At 46.7% G+C, this 26,291-nt stretch overlaps 1 protein-coding gene across 4 annotated transcripts in view; it reads left to right on the forward strand.

The window, feature by feature from the left end:
• The window catches only part of LOC147105074 (polymeric immunoglobulin receptor-like), an 80,771-nt gene that overhangs the window by 13,405 nt on the left and 41,075 nt on the right, over window positions 1-26,291 (forward strand). For 2 of the 4 annotated variants that reach the window (XM_086011137.1, XM_086011136.1), the window contains exons 2-4: window positions 7,556-7,885; window positions 15,487-15,816; window positions 21,062-21,385. In XM_086011137.1, the coding sequence (XP_085867263.1) occupies window positions 7,556-7,885; window positions 15,487-15,816; window positions 21,062-21,385 (984 nt within the window). The remainder of the gene's footprint in view (window positions 1-7,555; window positions 7,886-15,486; window positions 15,817-21,061; window positions 21,386-26,291) is intronic. The other 2 variants (XM_086011138.1, XM_086011139.1) reach the window with 2 other exon arrangements.

Below are 26,291 nucleotides of genomic sequence, written 5' to 3' on the forward strand. Positions count from 1 at the left end.
GGTCAGCTCATTAATGTATGATCAATGAACTCACACTAAGGACGGCCTGCGCATTAAACTCTCCGTTACTTTCCCAGCAAATTCTGGCCCAACCTTTCAGGGATGGAACATGCTTCAGAGAAGCAGGCAAGCATGTCGATGCAATTGTTGTGTTTTGAGTTTTGCTTCAATTAAGTTTGTCCCAGTTCCCGGGTGTTACCTGAAGGGGGTGCTGGGGGGCTCGGTTTTACTTTGTCTTTCACTTTCAGTTTCGGGCTCTGCCATGCAGACAATGTGCTGTAATGTCCACCCATTTACTCAGTAAATAGTAAAAGGTACATTCCGTCTACTCTATTCATTACTGTTCGGTCAAGATGCAATACTGGCGATGAGGTGGCTGTTGAACTCTCTAGAAGGATGGGGATAGACATGCGAACCTACAGCCGTGATATTGGAAATTGCGATGAGCGGGCCACTCAGCTAGCAACATCAATGGCATTTTGATAGTTGGCTAGCTGTGACATAGACGGCGGACAGAGTATTGTGCGGGCCAGGTAACTACCGTGAGTGTAACTACCGTAACTCTGGCCGGAGGAGAAAAAGAATTTTTTTTTAAAAGAAAAAAGTCCGTGGATCTTAAAGGGACAGTGCACATTAAAACTATGATGACCTTGGGACGTATTGAAGAGTTCTCTGGGGATAAGGACAGTTCATGGGAGGAATACGCAGAAAGACTGGGGTGTTTCTTTGAGGCCAATAATATTGACAAAGAAGAGAAGAAGCGCTCAGTGTTGCTAAGTGTATGCGGAGCTGCTACTTTCTCCATCCTGTGTTCATTGGTGGCTCCTCGTAAACCTAGTGAGGTAGATTATGCTGATTTGATTGAGAAGCTGCAGAAACATTTTAACCCAAAACCCTCAGAGATTGTGCAGCGTTTCCATTTTCACAATTGTAAACAACAGCCTGGACAATCTATTTCAAGTTACATTGCTGAGTTGAGGAAACGCTCATTACATTGTAATTTTGGTGACCAGTTAGACAATATGCTCCATGATCAGATTGTGTGTGGAGTGCTGGACTCGGCATTGCAGAGACAGCTGTTAGCGGAGAAGGCCCTGATGTTCCGACTGGCCGAGGAGAAGGCTTTAGCAGCAGAGGCTGCATCGATGAACACACGTATGCTCCGTACAGAGGCAGCACCATCTCAGGCCGTCGAGGAGGTGCACAAGACCACACACGCAGCTGCTGCTGTGAGAGACATGGAGGCAACTAAAGAGACAGGAAGAAAATGTTTCCGCTGTGGGGCTCTCCATGGTTCCACTACATGCAAATTTGTGTCAGCGGTATGTCATTTCTGTAAGAAAAGAGGACACATAGCTCGTGTCTGCATAAAGAAAGCTCAGGCTGCTGCAGCAGAGCCAACACAAGCATCGCAGACACACACCCTGACACTGGAGGACAGTGATGAGTACACAGTGTATACCACAGAAGCTGAGCAGCTACCCCACAGACGGTGGGGATACATGGCAAATGTGATCATGAATGGGGCATCACTCTGCATGGAGGTGGATTCAGGCTCAGTGTGTTCATTGATAAGTGAAGAGACTTACAATAGGCTATGGCCAAGTGAACCCCTGGCGATGGCTCAGGTCAGTGGCGTGCTACGGCAGTGGTCCCAAGCTCAACTCCAGGTGCTGGGTATGATTCATGTGGAAGTTAAGTATCAGGCAGTCAAGGACACACTTCCACTTTATGTGGTGGCGGGGCAGGGCACAAGCCTGCTGGGCAGAGATTGGTTTGAGCCCCTCAGTATTGAAGTGACAGGAGTACACACGGTACAGCAACAGCCCATAATGCCTATGTTGGAGAACTATGAAGAGGTTTTTGGTGAGTTCGGGGCCTGTCGGGGACCGCCAGTCTCAATCGAAGTGGACTCAGGGGTAGCGCCTAAGTTCTTCAAGGCGCAACCAGTTCCTTTTGCGTTGCGCAAGAAGGTGGATGAGGCCCTGGATAAGCTGGTGAACCAAGGGGTTCTCTTGCCAGTGAAGAACTCCCGTTGGGCCACCCCTATCGTGCCCATTGCAAAGAAGGATGGGGGCCTGCGAATCTTTGGAGATTACGGGTGTACGGTTAATACTGCTGTGTTACCAGATGTGTATCCCTTACCAACAGTTACAGAGCTGTTTTCAACACTGGCTGGAGGCACTCTGTTCACCAAGCTGGATCTCAAGCAAGCATACCAGCAACTGATCCTGGATGAAGAGTCAGCCGAGCTGTTGACAATCAACACCCACAGAGGACTTTTCCGAGCCACAAAGCTGCAGTTTGGGGTGTCTACGGCTGTGGCAATCTTTCAGAGATTCATGGACACCCTGTTGGCTGGTGTTCCGGGAGTTCAGCCTTACTTGGATGACATGCTGATTACAGGCAAGACACAGGAAGCCCATGATGAGCAGCTGCAGGAAGTAATACGCCGGCTGGCTGAGGTAGGACTACGCCTTCAGAAGGAGAAATGTGTGTTCGCTGCCAATGGGGTGGAGTTCTTGGGATTCCGAGTGGACAAAGATGGTGTGCATCCGACTATGGAGAAGGTGGAGGCTATCAGGAGCGCTCCCACCCCCAAGAACAAGACCGAACTGCAGGCATTCCTCAGACTGTTAAACTTCTACAGTTGTTTTCTCAAGGGCAAAGCCACAATCTTAGAGCCACTGCACAGGCTGTTAGACCAAGCAACAGTGTGGAACTGGACCTCAGCTCATGAAACAGCCTACAGACAGGCAAAGGAACTGCTACAAGCAGATAAGGTTCTGGTACACTATGATGAAAACAAGCCATTGGTGTTGGTGTGTGATGCCTCACCATACGGGCTGGGAGCTCTGTTGGGTCACATAGAGCCAGATGGCCGGGAAGCGCCTATCAGTTTTGCCTCAAGAACACTCTCAACAACAGAACGTAATTACACCCAGATTGACAAGGAGGCCCTAGCCATCATATTTGAGGTAAAGAAGTTCAGCCAGTACCTGTTAGGGAGACAGTTCGTCATCTACACAGACCACAAGCCACTCTTGGGGCTCCTGCATCACTCCAAGCCCATGCCCCAGATCATATCACCGCGTATGCTTCGGTGGAGTCTGATGTTGGGGGCCTACAGTTATGAACTTTGCTACAGGCCTGGGAAGATGCTGGCTAATGCTGATGCTCTGAGTCGCTTGCCTTTGAACCGGCCGATGGCTGAGATGCCACCACCCCTGGAGGTGCTGCTACTGGAGGAGGTTCCGGAGGTCCCACTCCATGCCCAGCGGATTGGCAGCCTCACACAGAAAGATCCAGTCTTATCACGGGTGCTACGCTGGCTGCTGCATGGCTGGCCCTCCGAGGTCCAGGAGGAGCATTTCAAGCCCTTCGTTCAGAGGCGCCATGAAATGTCTGCACACAAGAACTGCGTGCTCTGGGGAAGCCGCGTGGTGGTTCCTGCCGCCGCAAGAGAGGAGGTGCTGAAAATGCTGCATGACTCACACCCTGGGATTGTGCACATGAAGGCATTGGCAAGAAGCTACGTCTGGTGGCCGGGGTTGGACCGAGACGTGGAGGAGGTGGTAAAGAGCTGTGAGACATGTCAGCTGACTCGCCATAGCCCATCCAAGGCTCTCCTTCACCCCTGGGAGTGGACCACTCGTAAATGGTCAAGACTCCACATTGACTTTGCAGGGCCATTTCAGGGGAAGGTCTTTTTGATAGTGGTGGATTCTCATTCGAAATGGCTGGAGGTGGCTATCATGAGATCCATGACATCCAGTGCAGTGATCAACGCATTGCGTTTGCTGTTTGCCACACATGGGGTCCCCGACATGCTGGTTTCGGACAATGGAGCAGCCTTCACGTCAGCGGAGTTCAAGGCTTTTGCAGGCAGAAATTGGATCCGCCACGTGACCACAGCGCCCTATCACCCCTCCTCTAACGGGCAGGCAGAGAGGATGGTGCAAACCACAAAAGAGGCACTGGTGAGGATATCGGTGGGGGACTGGCAAACCAGATTGGCCAGGTTCCTGTTATCACAGCATACCACACCAAACTCAGCAACGGGGAAGAATCCTGCCGAGATGCTGATGGGTCGCCAGCTGGCGACTGTGCTGGACCGGCTACACCCGGACTACAGGGATGAGATGCACACAAAGCAAGAAGAGCTGGCTAAGAAGCACCAGGGCACCGCCAGGCAGTTCGAGCCGTCAGAGACTGTGTTTGCCCGTTGCTATGCAGGAGGAGACAAATGGATGCCTGCCGTGGTGGAGCAGGCCACGGGTCCCCTGTTGTACAGCGTCCGTACACCTGATGGCCAGCTACACAGACGCCATGTAGACCAGCTACGGGGTCGTACTCCGGTGAGAGTAACAGAGACGTCACAGGCTAGGCCATTGTCTCCGCCACCTCTGCCAGGAAGTGACGGCCTGCTTCCTGCAACAACAACGTTAGCCACATCAACAGAAGGTGTCACGGAGTCATCAGCCACGGAGGAAGGTTTTCCTGTGGCTAGCAGTGGCACCCCGACTATGCCTGTCCAGCGGCGCTCAAGTCGGGTTAGATTCCGTCCCAGACGCCTGGAGGACTAAGGGGTTTTATCTGGGGGAAAGGAGTGTTGTATTTTGAGTTTTGCTTCAATTAATTTTGTCCCAGTTCCCGGGTGTTACCTGAAGGGGGTGCTGGGGGCTCGGTTTTACTTTGTCTTTCACTTTCAGTTTCGGGTTCTGCCATGCAGACAATGTGCTGTAATGTCCACCCATTTACTCAGTAAATAGTAAAAGGTACATTCCGTCTCCTCTATTCATTACTGTTCGGTCAAGATGCAATAGCAATCATAAAAAGGACGGCGGAAATTGTACATAACAAACAAACAGAGGAATCGTGTGCAGTATGATGTAGCAAATAATCGTCAAATAATGGATAAAATTATTACAGCACTAAAGAGACAAAGGGTGTGTAAATAGCAACGTTAGTGGGAGGCTTACTTTCAGCTGCATTTCCCTTGGCGCCTTCCTGTTAAAACGCAGGCCAGGAGCACCTGCCCATTCACCTCCTCCCACACCATCCACATCTGGTTCACACCTGGCACCCGTGCTTCTTTAATGTCTGAATGCTTCTATCCATTACTTGAATAAGATTGATCTGTTACATTGTGCTACTTGTACTCCTCTGGATTCGCTTGTTTTTGTTATTTATTATACATATATATATATATATATACTAGCTGGGGGGGGCCGGCGTTGCCAAGGCTTTTTTGTAAAACGGCAGTTTACAGGGCCGCGCGGTTGACGGCCGGCTGCTGCCGCTCCCCCGCTCTGTGTCTCGGGCCGAGCGGTTGTCAGGCCCGGCCCAGTCCGAGTGACCCCAACTCACCTCCCGCTCCGGCGGGCCGCCACAGCTGCCCCGCTCGTTGTTGAGTAAAAGCAGTGAAAAAAATGGCGGCTACGTTTCAGGAGGCTGCAGGATTAGGTCCCGCCCACACACAGAATGAAGCGCCCCCGTGACGCACCGATTGGTCAACCATCAGGTCACTGAACTGTAGGATTGGTCAACCATCACGTCACTCAACGCTAATGAGCGGTAGGATTGGTCAACCGCTAATGAGCGGATTTTTGAAAGTTTTTTGTATATTGTCTGAACAATTTTTGTCTGACCAAAAAGTAAATACACCTATGAGACTCCCCTAATCATAAGCTTTCTTTTGATATAACATATGTGTAGGTACGCTCTATAACTTTTGAGTGTATAGATAGATAGCTATATATATATATATATACTCCCCCCTTTCCTTTTTCTGATTGAATTGATATGCCGGTCTAACTGTTATTTTTCAGTTATGAAGAAGTGTTCCCACTCAAAACATTAACTTGTCTGTTTCTCTCCGCAGATGCTGACTGACCTGTTGAGTGTTTCCAGCATCTTTTGTTTTTTTGTCCCTGGTGAACTCTTGTTTCTCCAAGTGTTTAGTCATTTTGCCCCATATTTCTTGTGTGTCCCCCCCCCCCACCACCACCCAACACCCCATCCTCAGCAAATTACCACTTTTAAATGAAGCAATGATATGTAAGATCTGTAAGATTTACTCTCCATTGATTTAAGTTTAAGTTCTCTTGTGACCGATTTTCAAGTGAACGATTCCCTTGGGTAGGCAGGAGATGGGCAGAGTGATCCTGCCACCTACCCAGTGCAGGTAATTTAAAGGAGTGAGGAGGGCTGCAGAAGGTCAGGCAAGGTGGGTGGTGGGGTTGGTGGGGGGAGCGGTGTTCGATATTTGTGGGGCCAGAAGGTGCTTTAATGCTCCTCCTCTTCCAATAATAATAATGTAAAAACCCTTTCTTTTAATACTTTGTCTGAGTGGGCTGCAGCGGCCCTTTAAGGACTGATGGTTATTCAATATCAAGTACCAATGTGCAGAGGTACGCGACACATGCGCCACCCATTAGTACTGTAAAGGTGCACCAGGGTCCTATAGATGTCACAGGACACCGATTTCCGTGTTTCTGGCAGGCACCCGGGCCATCCCTTTCAAGGCCCCTGGAAAAATGACAGAGATCTCGATGTTGATGGGAATGGGGCAGTAAGTGCTGTCATTTTAATCATGCTACCGCCCTATTCCCACCTGGCAGGGGAATGAAAATCGGTCCCACTGAATCATCAAGTATTCCCTTATGATTACTGTTTAGGTTAACAAAATCAACATAGCTATTGGGTTGAATAGTGGGTAAAAGGTATGTGTTTTTTAAAATATTTTTACTTAAAAAGTATTTGCAGCATAGAAACAGGCCATTCGGCCCAACAGGTCCATGCCAGTGTTTATGCTCAACATGAGCCTCCTCCCACCCCTCTTCATCTAACCTCCTCAACATATCCTTCTATTCCTTTCTTCCTCATGTGTTTCTCTGGCTTCCCCTTAAATGCACCTACACTATTCGCCTCAACTACTCCTTGTGGTAGATGTTCCACATTCTGACCACTCTCTGGGTAATCAAGTTTCTCCTGAATCCTTATTAGATTTATTAATGACTAACTTATATTAATGGCCCCTAGTTCTGGTCTTGGCCGCAAGTGGAAACATCTTCCCTACGTCTACCCTATCGAACCCTTTCATAATCCTGAAGACCTCTATCAGCTCACCCTTCAGTCTTCTCTTTTCTAGAGAAAAGTGCCCCAGCCTGTTCAATCTTTCCTTTTAGGTATAACTTCCAATTCTTCATGTGGATGGGAGGAGGACTTCTGACCGAATGTAACCATAGGATTGCGGAACACTAAAGTGGAACACAAATCCACACAGACATCTAGAAAAATTGACCAGTTACAAATGAAACTCGTGTCACTAACATTTCAGTAAAGCCTTTCAGGGGATTTGCACTGTGCTGATTTATGATCACTAAGGGACTTGACAAGCAGTGCTCTTGGTATCACTCCGTTGTCTGTGATAGTCCAGATTATACATGGTCAATGGAAGAATCAAGCTCGCTAGATTGAGTGGCTTTTTCCTCATCCATGCTTTCTTCGAATACATGGTCACGACACAACTCATTGCTCTCTGTTCTAACAGGTTCACATGGAATAATAGGACCAGGGGAGGTGACTGGAACATTAGGAGAATCCATCACTTTCCATTGTCGATATAACATACCAAGTAACAGCAATTCTGAGAAGTACTGGTGTAAAGGAACACGGAGATATTCATGTACCGTGATTGCTGGCACTCAAAGAATACCGCAAGAAAGATTCAACAGACCGTTCATTGTAGACAACCAAACCAGTGGGATATTCTCTGTAACAATGCAACAACTATCACTTGAAGATGCAGGATGGTATTGGTGTGGGATAGCAATGCTGGGCAATGATGAAATGGCTCCTGTCAAATTGAATGTTCTTGAAGGTAAGATAAGTAATTAATCACCATTTTACTTCAAGTACAGTATAAGCATGCCGATTAATGAGCTGTTCCTGTGGCTGTTATCTGTTTAAACATTCTTGGTCATTAACGTATGATTAATGAGCTCACACTAATGACGGCCTGTGCATTAAACTCGTTGCTGCTTTCCCAGCAAATCCTGGCCCAACCTTTCAGGGGCGGAACAAGCTTCAGAGAGGCAGGCAAGCATGTCGATGCAATCATAAAAAGGAGGGAGGAAATTGTACATAACGAACAAACAAAGGAATCGTTTGCGGTATGAAGTAGCAAATAATCGTCAAATAATGGATAGAATTATTAAGGCATTAAAGAGACAAAGGGAGTGTAAATAGCAAAGTGAGTGGAAGGCTTAATTCCAGCTGCACTTCCCTTGGTGCCTTCCTGTGAAAACGCAGGCTATGGAGCACCTGCCCATTCACCTCCTCCCACACGGTTCACATCTGGTTCACATCTGGCACCCTTTGCTTCTTTAATGTCTGAATGCTTCTATCCATTACAGGAAACTTTGTGCTATCCAGCACCGATGGGACCGAGCTGTTGCTGTTCCCTCAAAACTGCCGGACAAACCAGCGCTAATGTTGAAACATACGGAGATTTTGAGCTCCGTATCTGGCAACAAACCCTGTTGCTTAAACAGCTTCTAAACAGTCGGCCCTACCTTGCAAGCATCTCTGTAGCATCTCTGTAGCTTAGCAACAGCTTCAGCGAGACCTTGCACAGCTTGACTGTTGAGAAAAAAGCAACGAAAAGAAAAAAACCTAACGAAACGGCTCCTGATTTTTGCCGGTGGCTCGAGCATTCCGGACAGTTAACCTCCGGATAATCCAAAGTTTCCTGTACTTGAATGAGATTGATCAGTTACATTGTGCTACTCGTACTCCTCTGGGTTCGCTTGTTTGTGTTATTTATTATAGGTATATATAAATGTACTTCCCCCCTTTCCTTTTTCTGAATGTATTAATATGCCGGTCTAACTGTTATTTTTCAGTTATGAAGAAGTGTTCCCACTCAAAACGTTAACTTGTCTGTTTCTCTCCACAGATGCTGACTGACCTGTTGAGTGTTTCCAGCATCTTTAGTTTTTTTGTTTCTGGTGAACTCTTGTTTCTCCAAGTGTTTAGTCATTCTGCCCCATATTTCTTGCCCCACCCCCCACCACCCACCACCACCCCATCCTCAGCAAATTACCTCTTTTAAATGAAGCAATGATATGTAAGATCTGTAAGATTTACTCTCCATTCATTTAAGTTTAAGTTCTCTTGTGACCGATTTTCAAGTGACCGATTCCCTCGGGCGGGCGGGCGGGAGGCTGGCAGGAGATGGGCAGAGTGACCCTGCCACCGACCCGGTGGAAGTGGTCCAAGGCCCGATCCATTTTCAGCGACTGCTCTCGCTTTTGCAGCAGCTCGCCGATCGGAAGCGTCAGGAGATCTGACAACTCTACTGCGGAGCCAAGCGCCTGGTGTAGGTAATTTAAAGGAATGAGGAGGGCTGCAGAAGATCAGGCAAGGTGGGTGGCGGGGTTGGGGGGGTGGTGGTGTTCGATATTTGTGGGGCCAGAGGTGCTTTAATGCTCCTCCTCTTCCGATAATAATAATGTAAAAATTCTTTCTTTTACTACTTTGCTGCAGCGGCCCTTTAAGGACTGCTGGTTAGGCTACTCAATACCAAGTACCAATGGGCAGAGGTACGCGACACATGCGCCACCCATTAGTACTGTAAAGTTGCACCAGGGTCCTATAGATGTCACAGGGCTTCGATTTCCGTGTTTCTGGCAGGCACCCGGGCCGTCCATTTCAAGGCCCCTGGAAAAATGACAGAGATCTCAATGTTGATGGGAATGGGGCAGTAAATGCTGTCATTTTAATCATGCTACAGTCCTATTCCCACCTGCCAGGGGAATGAAAATCGGTCCCACTGAATCATCAAGTATTCTTTTATGATTACTGTTTAGGGTCACAAATTCAACATAGCTATTGGGTTGAATAGTGGGTAAAAGGTATGTGTTTTTTAAAAATATTTTTCCTTACAAAGTATTTACAGCACAGAAACAGGCCATTTGGCCCAACAGGTCCATGCCAGTGTTTATGGTCAACATGAGCCTCCTCCCACCCCTCTTCATCTAACCTCCTCAACATATCCTTCTATTCCTTTCACCCTCATGTGTTTCTCTAGCTTCCCCTTAAATGCACCTACACTATTCATAAGAACATAAGAACATAAGAAATAGGAGCAGGAGTAGGCCAATTGGCCCCTTGAGCCTGCTCCGCCATTCAAAAAGATCATGGCTGATCTGATCCTAACTGCCAATCTACTATCACAGAACCATCTCCTGAATCTAACAGAATTAGACACACGAAATAGGAGCAGGATCAGGCTACACGGCCCCCTCCGCTACCCACAGGGCCATGTCCGATCCGAACCTAGACTCATGTCCAAATTCCTGCCCGCTCCCCGTAACCCTTAATTCCCTTTACTTCTAGGAAACTGTCTATTTCTGTTTTAAATTTATGTAATGATGTAGCTTCTACAGCTTTTTGGGGCAGCATATTCCATGGACCTACCACCCTCTGAGTGAAGTAGTTCCTCCTCATCTCAGTTTTGAAAGAGCAGCCCCTTATTCTAAGACTATGCCCCCTAGTTCTAGTTTCACCCATCATCAGGAACATCCTCCCCGCATCCACCCGATCCAACCCCTTCACAATCTTATATGTTTCAATAAGATCGCCTTTCATTCTTCTGAACTCCAATGAGTAGAGTCCCAATCTACTCAACCTCTCCTCATATGTCCATCCCCTCATCCCCGGGATTAACCGAGTGAACCTTCTTTGTGCTCACTCGAGAGCAAATATGTCTTTTCTTAAGTATGGACACCAAAACTGTATGCAGTATTCCAGGTGCGGTCTCACCAATACCTTGTACAACTGAAGCAATACCTCCCTATTTTTATATTCTATCCCCCTAGCAATGAAAGCCAACATTCCATTGGCCGTCTTAATCACTTGCTGCACCTGCATACTAACCTTTTGAGTTTCGTGCACCAGGACCCCCAGATCCCTTTGTACTTCAGTACTTTCAAGTTTCTTGCCATTAAGATAATAACTTGCTCTACGATTTTTCCTGCCAAAGTGCATAACCTCACACTTTCCAGTATTGTACTCCATCTGCCAAATCTCTGCCCACTTACTTAGCCTGACTATGTCCCCTTGCAGGTTTTTTATGTCCTCATCGCTCACTACTTTCCCTCCCATCTTAGTATCATCTGCAAACTTTGATATGTTACACTCGGTCCCCTCCTCCAAATCGTTAATATAATTTGTAAAGAGTTGGGGACCCAGCACTGACCCCTGCGGAACACCACTAATTACTGATTGCCAGTCTGAGAATGAACCATTTATCCCAACTCTCTGCCTTCTGTTAGGTAGCCAATCCTCTATCCATGCCAGAATATTACCCCCAATCCCGTGATTTTTTATCTTAAGCAATAATCTTTTGTGTGGCACCTTGTCAAATGCCTTTTGGAAGTCTAAATACACTACGTCCACTGGTTCCCCTTTATCCACCCTATATGTTACTTCCTCAAAGAACTCCAGAAAATTTGTCAAACATGACTTCCCCTTCATAAAACCATGCTGACTTTGTCCTATTAAATTATGATTATCCAAATGTCCTGTTACTGTCTGCTTAATAATGGACTCCAAAATTTTACCTACCACAGATGTTAGGCTAACCGGTCTATAGTTTCCAGCCTTCTGTCTACTGCCCTTTTTAAATAAGGGTGTTACATTATCAGTTTTCCAGTCTACCGGGACCTTTGCTGAGTCCAGGGAGTTTTGGAAAATTATTACCAATGCATCCACAATCCCTACCGCCACTTCCGTCAAGACCCTAGGATGTAAGCCATCAGGTCCAGGTGATTTATCCGCCTTGAGTCCCATTATTTTACCGAGTACCACTTCCTTCGTGATTTTGATCGTGTTTAGCTCCTCCCCCCCTATAGCCCCCTGTTTGTCCAGTGTTGGGATATTTTTAGTGTCCTCTACTGTAAAGACTGATACAAAATATTCATTCAGCGTTTTTGCCATCTCCATATTTCCCACCATTAATTTCCCGGTCTCATCCTCTAAGGGACCAACTTTTTACTTTAGCCACCCTTTTTCTTTTTATATAACTATAAAAACTCTTACTATCTGTTTTTATAGTTTTTGCTAATTTACTTTCATAATCTATCTTCCCTTTCTTAATCAATCTTTTTGTTATTTTTTGCTGTCTTTTAAAGTTTTCCCAATCCTCTATCCTCCCACTAGATTTGGCTACCTTATATGCCCTTGTTTTTAGTCGAATACTATCCTTAATTTCTTTACTTAGCCAAGGATGGCTGTCTTTTCTTTTACACCCTTTTCTTCTCAGTGGAATATATATTTTTTGGAAGTTGTAAAATAACTCCTTAAATGTACACCACTGATCATGTATCGTCTTACCCTTTAATCTATTTTCCCAATCCACTCTACTCAATTCCGCTCTCATACCTTCATAGTCTCCTTTATTCAAGCTTAGCATGCTTGTTTGAGATCCAACCTTCTCACCCTCTAATTGAATATGGAATTCAACCATGTTATGGTCACTCATTCCAAGGGGATCTTTTACTAGGACATTTTTAATTAATCCTGTCTCGTTACACAGGACCAGATCTAAGGTTGCTTGCCCCCTGGTCAGTTCAGTTACATACTGCTCAAGAAACCCATCCCTAATACACTCAATGAACTCATCCTCAAGGCAGCCCTGCCCAATTTGATTTGTCCAATTAATATGATAGTTAAAATCCCCCATAATTATAGATGTTCCCTTATTACAAGCCTCAACAATTTCCTGATTGATACTCCGTCCAACAGAGTTGCAACTGTTTGGAGACCTATAGACTACGCCCACTAGTGTTTTTTACCCCTTATTATTCCTTACCTCCACCCAAACTGTTTCATTATCCTGATCTTTTGACCCAATATCATTTCTCTGTATTACAGTGATTCCTTCCTTTATTAACATAGCCACCCCACCTCCCCTTCCTTCCTGCCTGTCCTTCCTGATCGTTAAATAACCTGGTATGTTTAATTCCCAGGCATTGTCACCCTGCAGCCATGTTTCTGTAACGGCCACAAGATCATACCCATATGTAGTTATTTGTGCCATTAACTCATCTATTTTGTTACGAATGCTACGTGCATTCAGATAGAGAACTTTCAAATATGTTTTGTGACACTTAGTTCCTGCTTTTGCCCTTTTTATTACTTTACCTTTTACTCCATACCTTCTGCCCCTTCCTGACATGCTCTGGTTTTTAATTTCCCCACTGCTACCTAAGCCTATGACCTTCTCTGTTGTCATTTTTATTATTGCTCTCTAGGAACCCCCCCCCCCCCGACTAGTTAGTTTAAAGCCCTCTCTACAGCCCTAGTTATATGATCCGCCAGGACTCTAGTCCCAGCACTGGCCAAGTGAAGCCCGTCCCAACAGAACAGCTCCCTCCTGCCCCAGTACTGGTGCCAGTGTCCCAGGAAGCAAAACCCATTTCACCCACACCAGTCTTTGAGCCACGCATTTAACTCTCTAATTTTATTTGTCCTAGCCAAATTCGCTCGTGGCTCAGGTAATAATCCTTACCCTTGAGGTTCTGTTTTTTAATTTGGCCCCTAGCTGCTCATACTCCTTTAACAGAACCGGCTTCCTAATCCTATCTACGTCATTTGTACCAACATGGACCACGACAACTGGATCCACCCCCTCCCACTGCAAGTTTCTTTCCAGCCGAGAGGAGATGTCCTTAACCCTGGCACCGGGTAGGCAACACAGCCTTCGGGACTCTCGCTCTCGGCTGCAGAGAACTCTATCTGTCCCCCTAATAATACTATCCCCTACCACTACAACATTTCTATTTACTCCCCCCTCTTGAATGGCCCCCCATTCCACGGTGCTGTGGCCAGGTTGCTCATCCCCCCTGCAGTCCCTGCTCCCGTCCCCACAGGGAGTAAGAACCTCAAACCTGTTGGACAAGAGCAAGGGCTGCGGCTCCTCCAGCTCTACCTCCTGGATCCCCGTACCTGCCTCACTCGTAGTCACACCATCCTGTTCCTGACCATGGGCTACATCTGAATTAATTAACTTCATAGGTATGACCACCTCCTGATACACAGAGTCCAGGTACTTCTCCCCTTCCCTGATGTGTCGCAGTGTCTGAAGCTCAGACTCCAGCTCATCAACACTAAGCTGGAGTTCCTGTAGCAGCAGACACTTGTCACAGGCGTAATCACCATGAGCCTCAATGGGGTTCACCGGCTCCCACATCTTGCAACAGTAACACATCACCTGCTCCATTCTATGTAATTAATTAAATTTTTTATTGTTAGTTATGGACACCCTCTGCCCGATTTTAGATGCTAGTATCCCCTTTAATTAATTGGATTTAAATTAAATCAGTTACACCAGTTAAATGGTTTACCAACAGTCACTCTGCACCAGAAAGGCCTTATTAACTACAACCCACAGAGTTAAAGTTTGAAAAGAGCACCTAACTCACACTTACCCAAACTCACAGCACTCTTTGATGACTCGCACTCAGTGTTTGCTCGCACTAGGACTGGTCTTTTTATACTGTTTGTTTGTTTACAGCCAAATGAGTCACCCCTGCTGATTGGTTAGAAAACTGGTTTCCACTGCCTGCTGTGCCAATTTACTCCTACTGCAGTGTAACCTTGTTTTACTCTTCTTAAACCAACAGAATCCCAAATATTTAACTTTTCCCCTTTACTTAAACTGCTTAAGTAATCTTATCAAGAATGATTTAAAGAGAAATAACAATTAAAGAACTCTCACACTTACCCAAACTCACAGCACTCTTTGATGACTCGCACTCAGTGCTTGCCTCAACTACTCCTTGTGGTAGATGTTCCACATTCTGACCACTCTCTGGGTAATGAAGTTTCTCCAGAATTCCTTATTAGATTTATTAATGACTAACTTATATTTATGGCCCCTAGTTCTGGTCTCGTCCGCAAGTGGAAACATCTTCCCTACGTCTACCCTATCGAACCCTTTCATAATCCTGAAGACCTCGATCAGCTCACCCTTCAGCCTTCCCTTTTCTAGAGAAAAGTGCCCCAGCCTGTTCAATCTTTCCTTTTAGGTATAACTTCCAATTCTTCATGTGGATGGGAGGAGGGCTTCTGACTGAATGTAACCATAGTAATAAGATTGGAGGAAGGCTTAGTGCGGAACACTAAAGTGGAACACAAATCCATACAGACATCTAGAAAAATTGACCAGTTACAAATGAAACTCGTGTCACTAACTTTTCAGTAAAGCCTTTCAGGGGATTTGCACTGTGCTGATTTATGATCATTATAAGGGACTTGGCAAGCAGTGCTCTTGGTATCACTCAGTTGTCCATGATAGTCCAGATTATACATGGTCAATGGAAGAATCAAGCTCGCTAGATTGAGTGGCTTTTCCCTCATCCATGCTTTCTTCAACTACATGGTCACGACACAACTCATTGCTCTCTGTTCTAACAGGTTCACATGGAATAATAGGACATGGAGAGGTGACTGGAACATTAGGAGAATCCATCACTGTCCATTGTCGATATAACACACCAAGCAACAGCAATTCTGAGAAGTACTGGTGTAAAGGACCACGGAGATATTCATGCACCGTGATTGCTGGCACTCAAAGAATGCAGCAGGACAGATTCAACAAACCGTTCATTGTGGACAACCAAACCAGTGGGATATTCTCTGTAACAATGAAACAATTATCACTCGAAGATGCAGGATGGTATTGGTGTGGGATAGCAATGCTGGGCAATGATGAAATGGCTCCTGTCAAATTGAATGTTCTTGAAGGTAAGTTAAGTAATTAATCACCTTTTACTTCAAGTACAGTATAAGCCTGCCGATAAATGATCTGTTCCTTGTGGCTGTTATCTGTTTAAACATTCTTGGTCTTAATCAGAGGTTTAAAAAGGATTCTCAGACTTAAAATATATAATCAGGAACAATAAACAAACTATACATTTGACTGACTGATAATGCAGAAGAATTACATTAAAATAGTCTTAAATGAAAAGAAAGACTTGCATTTATATAGCACCTTTCATGACCACCAGACGTCCCAAAGCGCTTTACAGCCAAATAAGTGCTTTTGAAGTGTAGTCACTGTTGTAATATAGGAAAAGCAGCAGCCAATTTGCGCACAGCAAGCTCCCACAAACAGCAAAGTTATAGTGATGTTGATTGAGGGATAAATATTGGCCGGGACATCGGGGATAATTCCCCTGCTCTTCTTCGAAATAGTGCCATGGGATCTTTTACATCCACCTGAGAGGGCAGACGGGGCCTAATTTTAATGTCTTATCTGAAAGACGCCACCTCCAACAGTGCAGCACTCCACTGGGAGTGTCAGCCTAGCTTAACGTGCTGAAGTCCCTGGAGTGGGACTTGAACCCATAATCCTTCCGACTCAGAGCAAATGGTGCTAACCACTGAGCCACAGCTGACACTGAAAAGAAAGAAACATGCTGGAAATCATCAACAAGGTGTCATCGACAGTGCTATCACACGGCACTTACTCACCAATAACCTGCTCACTGTTGCCCAGTTTGGGTTCCGCCAGGACCACTCAGCTCCCGACCTCATTACAGCCTTGGTCCAAACATGGACAAAGGAGCTGAATTCCAGAGGTGAGGTGAGAGTGACTGCCCTTGACATCAAGGCAGCATTTGACCGAGTGTGGCATCAAGAAGCCCTAGTAAAACTGAAGTCAATGGGAATCGGGGGGAAAATGCTCCACGGGCTGGAGTCATACCTAGCATAAAGGAAGATGGTAATGGTGGCTGAAGGTCAATCATCACAGCCCCAGGACATCGCTGCAGGAGTTCCTAGTGCCCTCGGCCCAACCATCTTCAGCTGCTTCATCAATGACCTTCCCTCCAACATAAGGTCAGGAATGGGGATGTTCGCTGATGACTGCACATTGTTCAGAGCCATTCACAACTCCTCAGATAATGAAGCAGTCCATGCCTGCATGCAGCAAAGACCTAGATGACGTTCAGGCTTGGGCTGATAAGTGGCAGGTAACATTCGCGCCAGAAGTGCCAGGCAATGACAATCTCCAACAAGCGAGAGTCTAACCACCGCCACTTGACATTCAATGGCATTACCATCGCCGAATCCCCCACCATCAACATCCTGGGAGTCACCATTGACCAGAAACATAACTGGACCAGCCACATAAATATTGTGACAACAAGAACAGGTCAGAGGCTAGGTATTCTGTGGTGAGTGTTTCACCTTCTGACTCCCCAGAGCCTTTCCACCATCTACAAGGCACAAGTGAGTGTGATGGAATGCTCTCCACTTGCCTGGATGAGTGCAGCTCCAACAATACTCAAGAAGCTCAACACCATCCAGGACAAAGTAGCCCGCTTGATTGGCACCCATTTCACCACCTTAAACATTCACTCCCTCCATCACTGGTGTACCTTGGCTGCAGTGTGTACCATCTACAAGGTGCACTGCAGGAACTCGCCAAGGCTTCTTCGGCAGCACCTCCCAAACCCACAAACTCTTCCACCTAGAAGGTCAAGGGCAGCAGGCGCATGGGAATACCGCCACCTCCAAGTTCCCCTCCAAGTCACACACCATCCTGACTTAGAACTATATCACCGATCCTTCATCGTCGCTGGGTCAAAATCCTGGAACTCCCTCCTGAACAGCACTGTGGGAGTACCTTCACCACACGGACTGCAGCAGTTCAAGAAGGCGGCTCACCACCACCTTCTCAAGGGCAATTAGGGATGGGCAATATACATCCCACAAACGAAAAAAAGAAATCTGAAATAAAAACAGTAATTATATATGCACAGGTCAGTATCTGGACAAAGAAGAATGTTTTGAGTTGAACCTTCTTCAGAACTGAAAACTGAAAGATAACCAGGGGACCCTGTTATTGCTGCAAGAGAAGTGGGAAGGGTGAGAGGAGAGGCACAGGAAATCCGATGGACACAACCAAGAGTCTTGCCAACCCCTGTTGAGGGGACGCTTCAACTGAGGTAGAAGGGCGTTTCTGCTCTAGCACAGAAGGTGGAGTCATCAGAGCAGATGTGCTAGGGTTGGAGAAACCTGGAAAAAGGGATGGAGCCCTTACAGGAGATGGAGTGGGAAGTAACATATTCCAGGTTGCTGCTGGAGTCTATGGAAAGCCCATCAACCGAGAGACAGACAGAGACAGGGAGAAGGAAACAATCAGAGAAGAATCAAGTGAAGGTGAGGGATGGTGGAAATTGGAGCCATAGTTCATCAAATTCTCAAGATCAGAGTGAGAGCAGGAAGCAACACCAATGTCACAGCAGAATAGGTCCGGGGGAGGGGGGATCTGAGGAGAATTGCTACAAACCATATTCTACATATCGTTCAAAATGACAGGCCGAGCTGGGACCCATGCAGGTCCCCATAGAAACCCTTTTTATCCGGAGGAAGTGAGTGGAGTTAAAAGAGATGTTCAAGATGAGAACAATCTCGGACAGATTTTCATTCCACAGTAAGAGGCAGGCGATCTGCTCCGTCAGATCACCACCCAGGTGGTGAAGACGAAAAGCTACCCCCATAGTTACAAGACATTGTAACTGAAGCAGTTGGTGCATCCATCTGTCCTTCACTTATATTAGTGGAACATAAGCACATGAAAGCTTGAAAGGGAAGTCCAAATGCTGAAGGCATAGAATTGGTGGTGTATTTTTAAAAGGGGTGTCTGGGGCCGCACTTTCCTGGTGAAATGTTCGCACAACCAAGAAAGATTCCATCAGCCATCAGTTCTCTCACCAACTCATCTGATTGGCTCTACCAGTCTGCCGTCGTCCCTTGTGACTGACAGGTTCATATGGACAACCTCCAATCCCAGTGAGGAAGCTGATTCTCCTTGTGAAGGGCTGACAAGGTGGCACAGTTCACCACACTGATGTTTGACGTGTATGAAAGGTTATGCACAAAGGTATAGAGCTCTGGAATAGGAATTAAAACAGAAATAATACATCAGGTTCTACTTATCACCATTAGGAAAGTTACAAGGAAATATGTGTACCCGATTTTCAGCTTAATCCTGACACTTTGTGAACTGCACTTTTTTTAATCATACAAAACCTCCCTTCTTTTTTCCCAAACACTTGTCAGTTATATGTGCCGATTTCTTGGTGAATTTTTAGGTTTTATATCTGAAATGGCAGGACTGCTAGAAGATGCTTTAGTGTTCAAAGCTGAAGTTGAACATAGAATTAGTCCTAAAACTGTCCACCCGACCAAGGTGAATTGTTTGGCAAAAAATAAATGAATTCTCTGTCCCCGTCACTTCATAAGATCTTTCAGGGATCTGTTTGACTGGTAAGGCAAGAAGGATCTGTGCATCCTTTGAAAAAGAGCATTTTAAAAGTCTATGGACGTTTTGCTCTTTTTAAAGTCAAAGGGATTGGAGTAAGTGGACAGCTCTCTCAGAGAGCCAGCACAGACGTGATGGGCTGAACGGGCCCCCTCCGTGCCATGAAATACCACGATTCTGTAATTTAATAGGACAAAGTCAGCATGGTTTTATGAAGGGGAAGTCATGTTTGACAAATTTGCTGGAGTTCTTTGAGGAAGTAACATATAGGGTGGATAAAGGGGAGCCAGTGGACGTAGTGTATTTAGACTTCCAAAAGGCATTTGACAAGGTGCCACACAAAAGATTATTGCTTAAGATAAAAAATCACGGGATTGGGGGTAATATTCTGGCATGGATAGAGGATTGGCTACCTAACAGAAGGCAGAGAGTTGGGATAAATGGTTCATTCTCAGACTGGCAATCAGTAATTAGTGGTGTTCCGCAGGGGTCAGTGCTGGGTCCCCAACTCTTTACAATCTATATTAACGATTTGGAGGAAGGGACCGAGTGTAACATATCAAAGTTTGCAGATGATACTAAGATGGGAGGGAAAGTAGTGAGTGAGGAGGATATAAAAAACCTGCAAGGGGACATAGACAGGCTAAGTAAGTGGGCAGAGATTTGGCAGATGGAATACAATACTGGAAAGTGTGAGGTTATGCACTTTGGCAGGAAAAATCATAGAGCAAGTTATTATCTTAATGGCAAGAAACTTGAAAGTACTGAAGTACAAAGGGATCTGGGGGTCCTGGTGCACGAAACTCAAAAGGTTAGTATGCAGGTGCAGCAAGTGATTAAGAAGGCCAATGGAATGTTGGCTTTCATTGCTAGGGGGATAGAATATAAAAATAGGGAGGTATTGCTTCAGTTGTACAAGGTATTGGTGAGACCGCACCTGGAATACTGCATACAGTTTTGGTGTCCATACTTAAGAAAAGACATACTTGCTCTCGAGTCAGTACAAAGAAGGTTCACTCGGTTAATCCCGGGGATGAGGGGATGGACATATGAGGAGAGGTTGAGTAGATTGGGACTCTACTCATTGGAGTTCAGAAGAATGAGAGGCGATCTTATTGAAACATATAAGATTGTGAAAGGGCTGGATCGGGTGGATGCGGGGAGGATGTTTCCGATGGTGGGTGAAACTAGAACTAGGGGGCATAGGCTTAGAATAAGGGGCTGCTCTTTCAAAACTGAGATGAGGAGGAACTACTTCACTCAGAGGGTGGTAGGTCCATGGAATATGCTGCCCCAAAAAGCTGTAGAAGCTACATCATTAAATAAATTTAAAACAGAAATAGACAGTTTCCTAGAAGTAAAGGGAATAAAGGGTTATGGGGAGCGGTCAGGAATTTGGACATGAGTCTAGGTTCAGATCGGTCATGGCCCTGTGGGTAGCGGAGCGGGCCCAGGGGCCGTGTAGCCTGATCCTGCTCCTATTTTGTGTGTCTAATTCTGTTAGATTCAGGAGATGGTTCTGTGATAGTAGATTGGCGGTTAGGATCAGATCAGCCATGATCTTATTGAATGGCGGAGCAGGCTCGAGGGGCCGATTGGCCTACTCCTGCTCCTATTTCTTATGTTCTTATGTTATGTTCTTATCGCTGTCACTGTGTATTACCAGCATGTGCTCTGCATGACTTTAAGCAATTATATATTGTCCTCTTATGCCTGCAGTTGGATTAACTGGGGCAAGACAGGTGTACGGGATTCTAGGAGGAGCGGTCACCATAAAGTGTCATTATCATGTACCATATAACAATTACCACGAGAAGTACTTGTGCAAGGGGTCGAAGAGGAAATCGTGCAGTGTGATTGCCGGAACACAAAAACAATATGCAAGCGGTGGCAGAAGGATTATTGTTATGGATAACCAGACCAGTGGGGTTTTTGCCGTAACCATGACCGAACTATCCAAGGAGGATGCGGGATGGTACTGGTGCGGTATAACAGCCACTGGCTACGACAAAATGATTCCGGTACAACTGAACGTGTCTGAACGTAAGATAAACATTAATTTCTTCCTAATGAGTAGCTCCTGTATACTTAAAAATAAAGTGTTGAATGTTCTGATGCGAGGGACTATTGCAATGCGCATGAAGAAAAGGCAATTTTTTTGACTGGCCCATTGTAACTTGTGCGATCTGTTAGTAGGTTAAGAACTTTTTATAGAGTGGAGATTCCACGTGTTCCATCCAGTACAGGTGGAGGTGCTGGAATTTTTTTTCGGTGGGGGGGGTAGAAAATGAATCTATCGGATTTCTGCCCCATTCACAGAGAAATACCAAATTCGGCCCAGTGGACCAGGCATTTCTTCCACCTCCCACTACCCCCCCCCACCCACCCATGGCCTTACATCTCCCCAGCAGCTTGGCGAGGTGCGTCTGGAACGCATAACCAAGCTTTGCCCAGGAATCCCATGCGATACACCTCCATGTCTGCTGAGAGCAGGTATAGGTGCGGTTCTGGGCCCCATAATGTAATTTCTAATGGAACAAGTACTCGAGTGGGACTACTAATCGCAAGCCTTCGGGCCGTGCCCTCTCGGTGTGGCATGGTGCCACTCGAAGATTTTGCTTCCTCACTTAAATGAACATAAGTACATGCATTTAAGTCGAAGCTAGGCAAGCCTATGAGGGAGAAGGGAATAGAGGGTTACACTGATAGATTTAAATGAGGAAAGACGGGAGGAGGCTCGAGTGGAGCATAAATGCCGGAATGGACTGGTTGGGCCGAATGGCCTGTTTCTGTTCCCCTCTACACCATCCTGACTTGGAAATACATCGCCGATCCTTCATCGTCGCTGGGTCAAAATCCTGGAGCTCCCTCCCTAACAGCACTGTGGGTGCACCTTCACCACACGGACTGCAGCGGTTCAAGAAGGCGGCTCACCACCACCTTCTCCAGGGCAATTAGGGATGGGCAATAAATGCTGGTCCTGCCAGCGACACTCACATCCCATAAAAGCGAGTAAAAAAATAATCCTATGGAATCCTATGTAAGAAATAGGAGCAGGAGTCGGCCATTCACCCCTTCTAGTCTGCTCTGCCATTCAATAAGACCGTGGCGGATCTTCGACCTATAGAAAAACCTATAGTGCGTGCTTCTATTGCGCTGCAACATGCCTGGATGTTCACCCTGAGCATTGGCCCCACCGATGGGATTTGGGATGTCCACACACACGCACTTCTGCCAATGCACTGGACTGTATAGTGAGCAGATGGGGGAACCTGAGAGTGAATGCATGAGAAGGCCTCAGCATGACCTCTGTAGCATGGCATTCCACCGTTCTGGCAATGCATCCCATAATTGTATTTGCTTTTAAAATTACTTCTCCACACTGCCTCTAACCATCTCCTTAGAATAGTTTTCATGATATTAGTTGTTATTGATTTTAGGCTAGCCAGCCTTGATAAGACTCGTCCCTTTTTCAAAAAATAAAGACACAATGTTTGCTTAATTTAAGTTCCCAGTATGCTCAGTACAATAACAGCAACAACACCTTGCATTTATATAGTGCCTTAAATGTAATTAAATGTCCCACGGCGAATCACAAGAGCGCTATCAGGCAAAAGTTGGCACCAAGCCACTTAAGGAGATATTAGGAAAAGTGACCAAAAGCTTGGTCAAAGAGGTAGGTTTTAAGGAGAGTCTTAAAGGAGGAGAGCAAGGCGGAGAGGTTTAGGGAGGGAATTTTAGAGCTTAGGGCCCAGGCAGCTGAAGGCATGGCCGCCAATGGTGCAGCGATGAAAATCGTAACAATAAAACTCTCTGTAGAGTAGCACTCAAAGGTTATAAGAAAGGCGGATGTGTAAAACTTGTGTCCCATTTCACCAGAGCGATATTTTTTTAAGGCCGGTGTTCAGACATCCTGTTGGGACAGATCTGAAGTCGCCTTACTCTGTATAGAAACATAGAAACATAGAAGATAGGAGCAGGAGTAGGCCATTCGGCCCCTCGAGCCTGCTCCGCCATTCGATGAGATCATGGCTGATCATCCAAACTCAGTACCCTGTCCCTGCCTTCTCCCCATATCCCTCGATACCTTTAGCTCTAAGAAATATATCCAACTCCTTCTTGAATATATTTAAAGACTTGGGGGGAGAAATTGGGTGAGTAGCGCCACCTGTTAGCGCCTAAAGAGGCAGTCAGTGGCTGTAGCGCCACTGGCTGCGCCTCCCGCGATATTCAGCAGGGGCGCTAATGGTGGCGTTAGCCTTTTGCGCTGCGCCACCACCGATGACGTCATCGGTGTGCACAGCGCCCCATTCGCGCCCCGATCGCGATATTTGGTAGCGAACGCCGCTGTAGCGCCGTTCGCTACCCGCGCCCGGTTCACGGGGCTTTGCTGCGCCGGCAGTGGCGCAAGTTAAGGTGGAGGTGCGGGGCGGCCGCTTTTTTGGCGGCTGCCTGCCAGCACCTCCGTCCCCGGCCTCCTGGTCCCCCCCCCTCCCCCCCCGCGGCATTGCCGGCTGTTTCCCGAGAGCCCGGCACTTCTCCTTGGTGCCGGGCTCTCTTGCCGGCACTCGCGATTGGGGCTCGCGCTGCTGTAGGCCCCTCCCCCTTAACAGTGGGAGGAAGGCCTGCAGTACCGCAGCGTGCCGTGCCGCAGCGTGTGGCGCTGCGGCACGTAGCACTGCGAAATTCACTTTCAGCGCCCTAAGAGGGACGCGGAGTGCCTCGAGCCGTGCCCCGTCTCCCTCTTGGGGCACTTCAACTGAATTTGCGGCGATCGCTAATGCGGTGATCGCGGCGCAAATTCCAGCGCCCAGGCAAACTTTGCACCACTTGGGCGCCTCAGGCCAATTTCTAGGCCACGGCCTCAAACGCCTTCTGTGGTAGAGAATTCCACAGGTTCACCACTCTCTGGGTGAAGAAATTCTTCCTCATCTCTGTCCTAAATGGCTTACCCTTTATCCTTAGACTATGACCCCTGGTTCTGGACTCTCCGACCATCGGGAACATTCTACCTGCATCTAGTTTGTCCAGACCTGTCAGAATTTTATAAGTTTCGATGAGATCCCCTCTCATTCTTCTAAACTCCAGCGAGTATAAGCCCAATCAACCCAATCTCTCCTCATACGTCATTCCTGCCATCCCAGGGATCAGCCTTGTGAATCTTCGCTGAACTCCTTCCATGGCAAGAACATCCTTCCTCAGATAAGGCGACCAAAACTGCACACAGTACTCAAGGTGTGGTCTCACCAAGGCCCTGTACAACTGCAGCAGGACATCCTTGCTCCTGTACTCAAACCCTTTCGCTATGAAGGCCAACATACCATTTGCCTTCTTCACCGCCTGCTGCACCTGCATGCTTACCTTTAGCGACTGATGCACAAGGACACCCAGGTCTCGTTGCACTTCCCCTTCTCCCAATCTATTGCCATTCAGATAATAGTCTGCCTTTCTGTTTTTGACACCAAAGTGGATAACCTCGCATTTATCCACGTTATATTGCATCTGCCACGCTTCTGCCCAATCACCCAACCTGTCCAAATCATCCTGGAGTTTCTCGGTATCCTCCTCGCAGCACACATGCCCACCCAGCTTTGTGTCATCTGCAAACTTGGAGACTTGGAGATATTACATCCAGTTCCCTTATCTAGATCATTAATGTATATTGTGAATAGCTGGTGTCCAAGGACCGATCCCTGCGGTACCCCACTAGTCACTGCCTGCCACTCGGAAAAAGACCCGTTAATTCCTACTCTCTGCTTTCTGTCCGCCAACCAGCTCTCTATCCAAGTCAATACCTTGCCCCCAATCCCATGTGCCTTAACTTTACACGCTAATCTCTTATGCGGGACCTTATCGAAAGCCTTTTGAAAGTCCAAATACACCACATCTACTGGTTCTCCCTTATCTATTTTCCCAGTTACATCCTCAAAAAATTCCAGTAGATTAGTCAAGCACGATTTACCTTTTTGTTTGCACATTCTCCCCGTGTTTGCGTGGGTTTCCTCCGGGTGCTCCGGTTTCCTCCCACAGTCCAAAGATGTGCGGGTTAGGTTGATTGGCCATGATAAAAATTGACCCTTAGTGTTAGGGGGATTAAATACGTGGGGTTACGGGGTTACGGGGATAGGGCTTGGGTGGGATGGCTGTCGGTGTAGGGACCGGGTGCTAGGGTTTGGATGATCAGCCATGATCTCGTTGAATGGCGGAGCAGGCTCGAAGGGCCGAATGGCCTACTCCTGCTCCTATCTTCTATGTTTCTATGTCTATGTTTCTATATATTGATTTGGGAGTGCTTGACACGGGCATGTTCCGCAAGAGGAGAAGTGCTTCACTTCCCCAGTGCTGACATACGTACTTCATCAAAAAATAAAATGCTTGCCTTTCTGTAATTAGAAGAGACTTCTCTGCTATGGTAAACAAATTGGCAGCTGACCTTATTTCTGGAACAGGCTTACTTGCCACTTTTGGTCAAGCTCAATTCCTCAACTCCTCGATTTCAAAATTATTTAGAAATGGCGCAATGTTCACTGCTGGGGTTAGTTTGTACTAAATGTAATTCAATATGAATTTTTGTAATGCGCCTGTATCATATTTAGGGCCCAATATTGCTGGATTCGTGCTCCCGTGCCAGAAAGGCAGCAGGGTGGGATTTCAATCTATTTTTTTGTTCATTTATGGGATGTGGGCGTCGCTGGCAAGGCCAGCATTTATTGCCCATCACTAATCGCCCTTGAGAAGGTGGTGGTGAGCCGCCTTCTTGAACTGCTGCAGCCCGTGTGGTGAAGGTACTCCCACAATGCTGTTAGGGAGGGAGTTGCAGGATTTTGACCCAGCGACAATGAAGGATCGGCCGATATACTCCGAAGTCAGGGTGGTGTGTGACTTGGAGGGGAACTTGGAGGTGGTGGTGTTCCCATGCGCCTGCTGCCCTTGTCCTTCTAGGTGGAAG

This window comes from Somniosus microcephalus, chromosome 18 (genome assembly GCF_052327205.1).
Source record: "Somniosus microcephalus isolate GS21.2 chromosome 18, FLI_Smic_1.0, whole genome shotgun sequence".
NCBI lineage: Eukaryota > Metazoa > Chordata > Chondrichthyes > Squaliformes > Somniosidae > Somniosus > Somniosus microcephalus.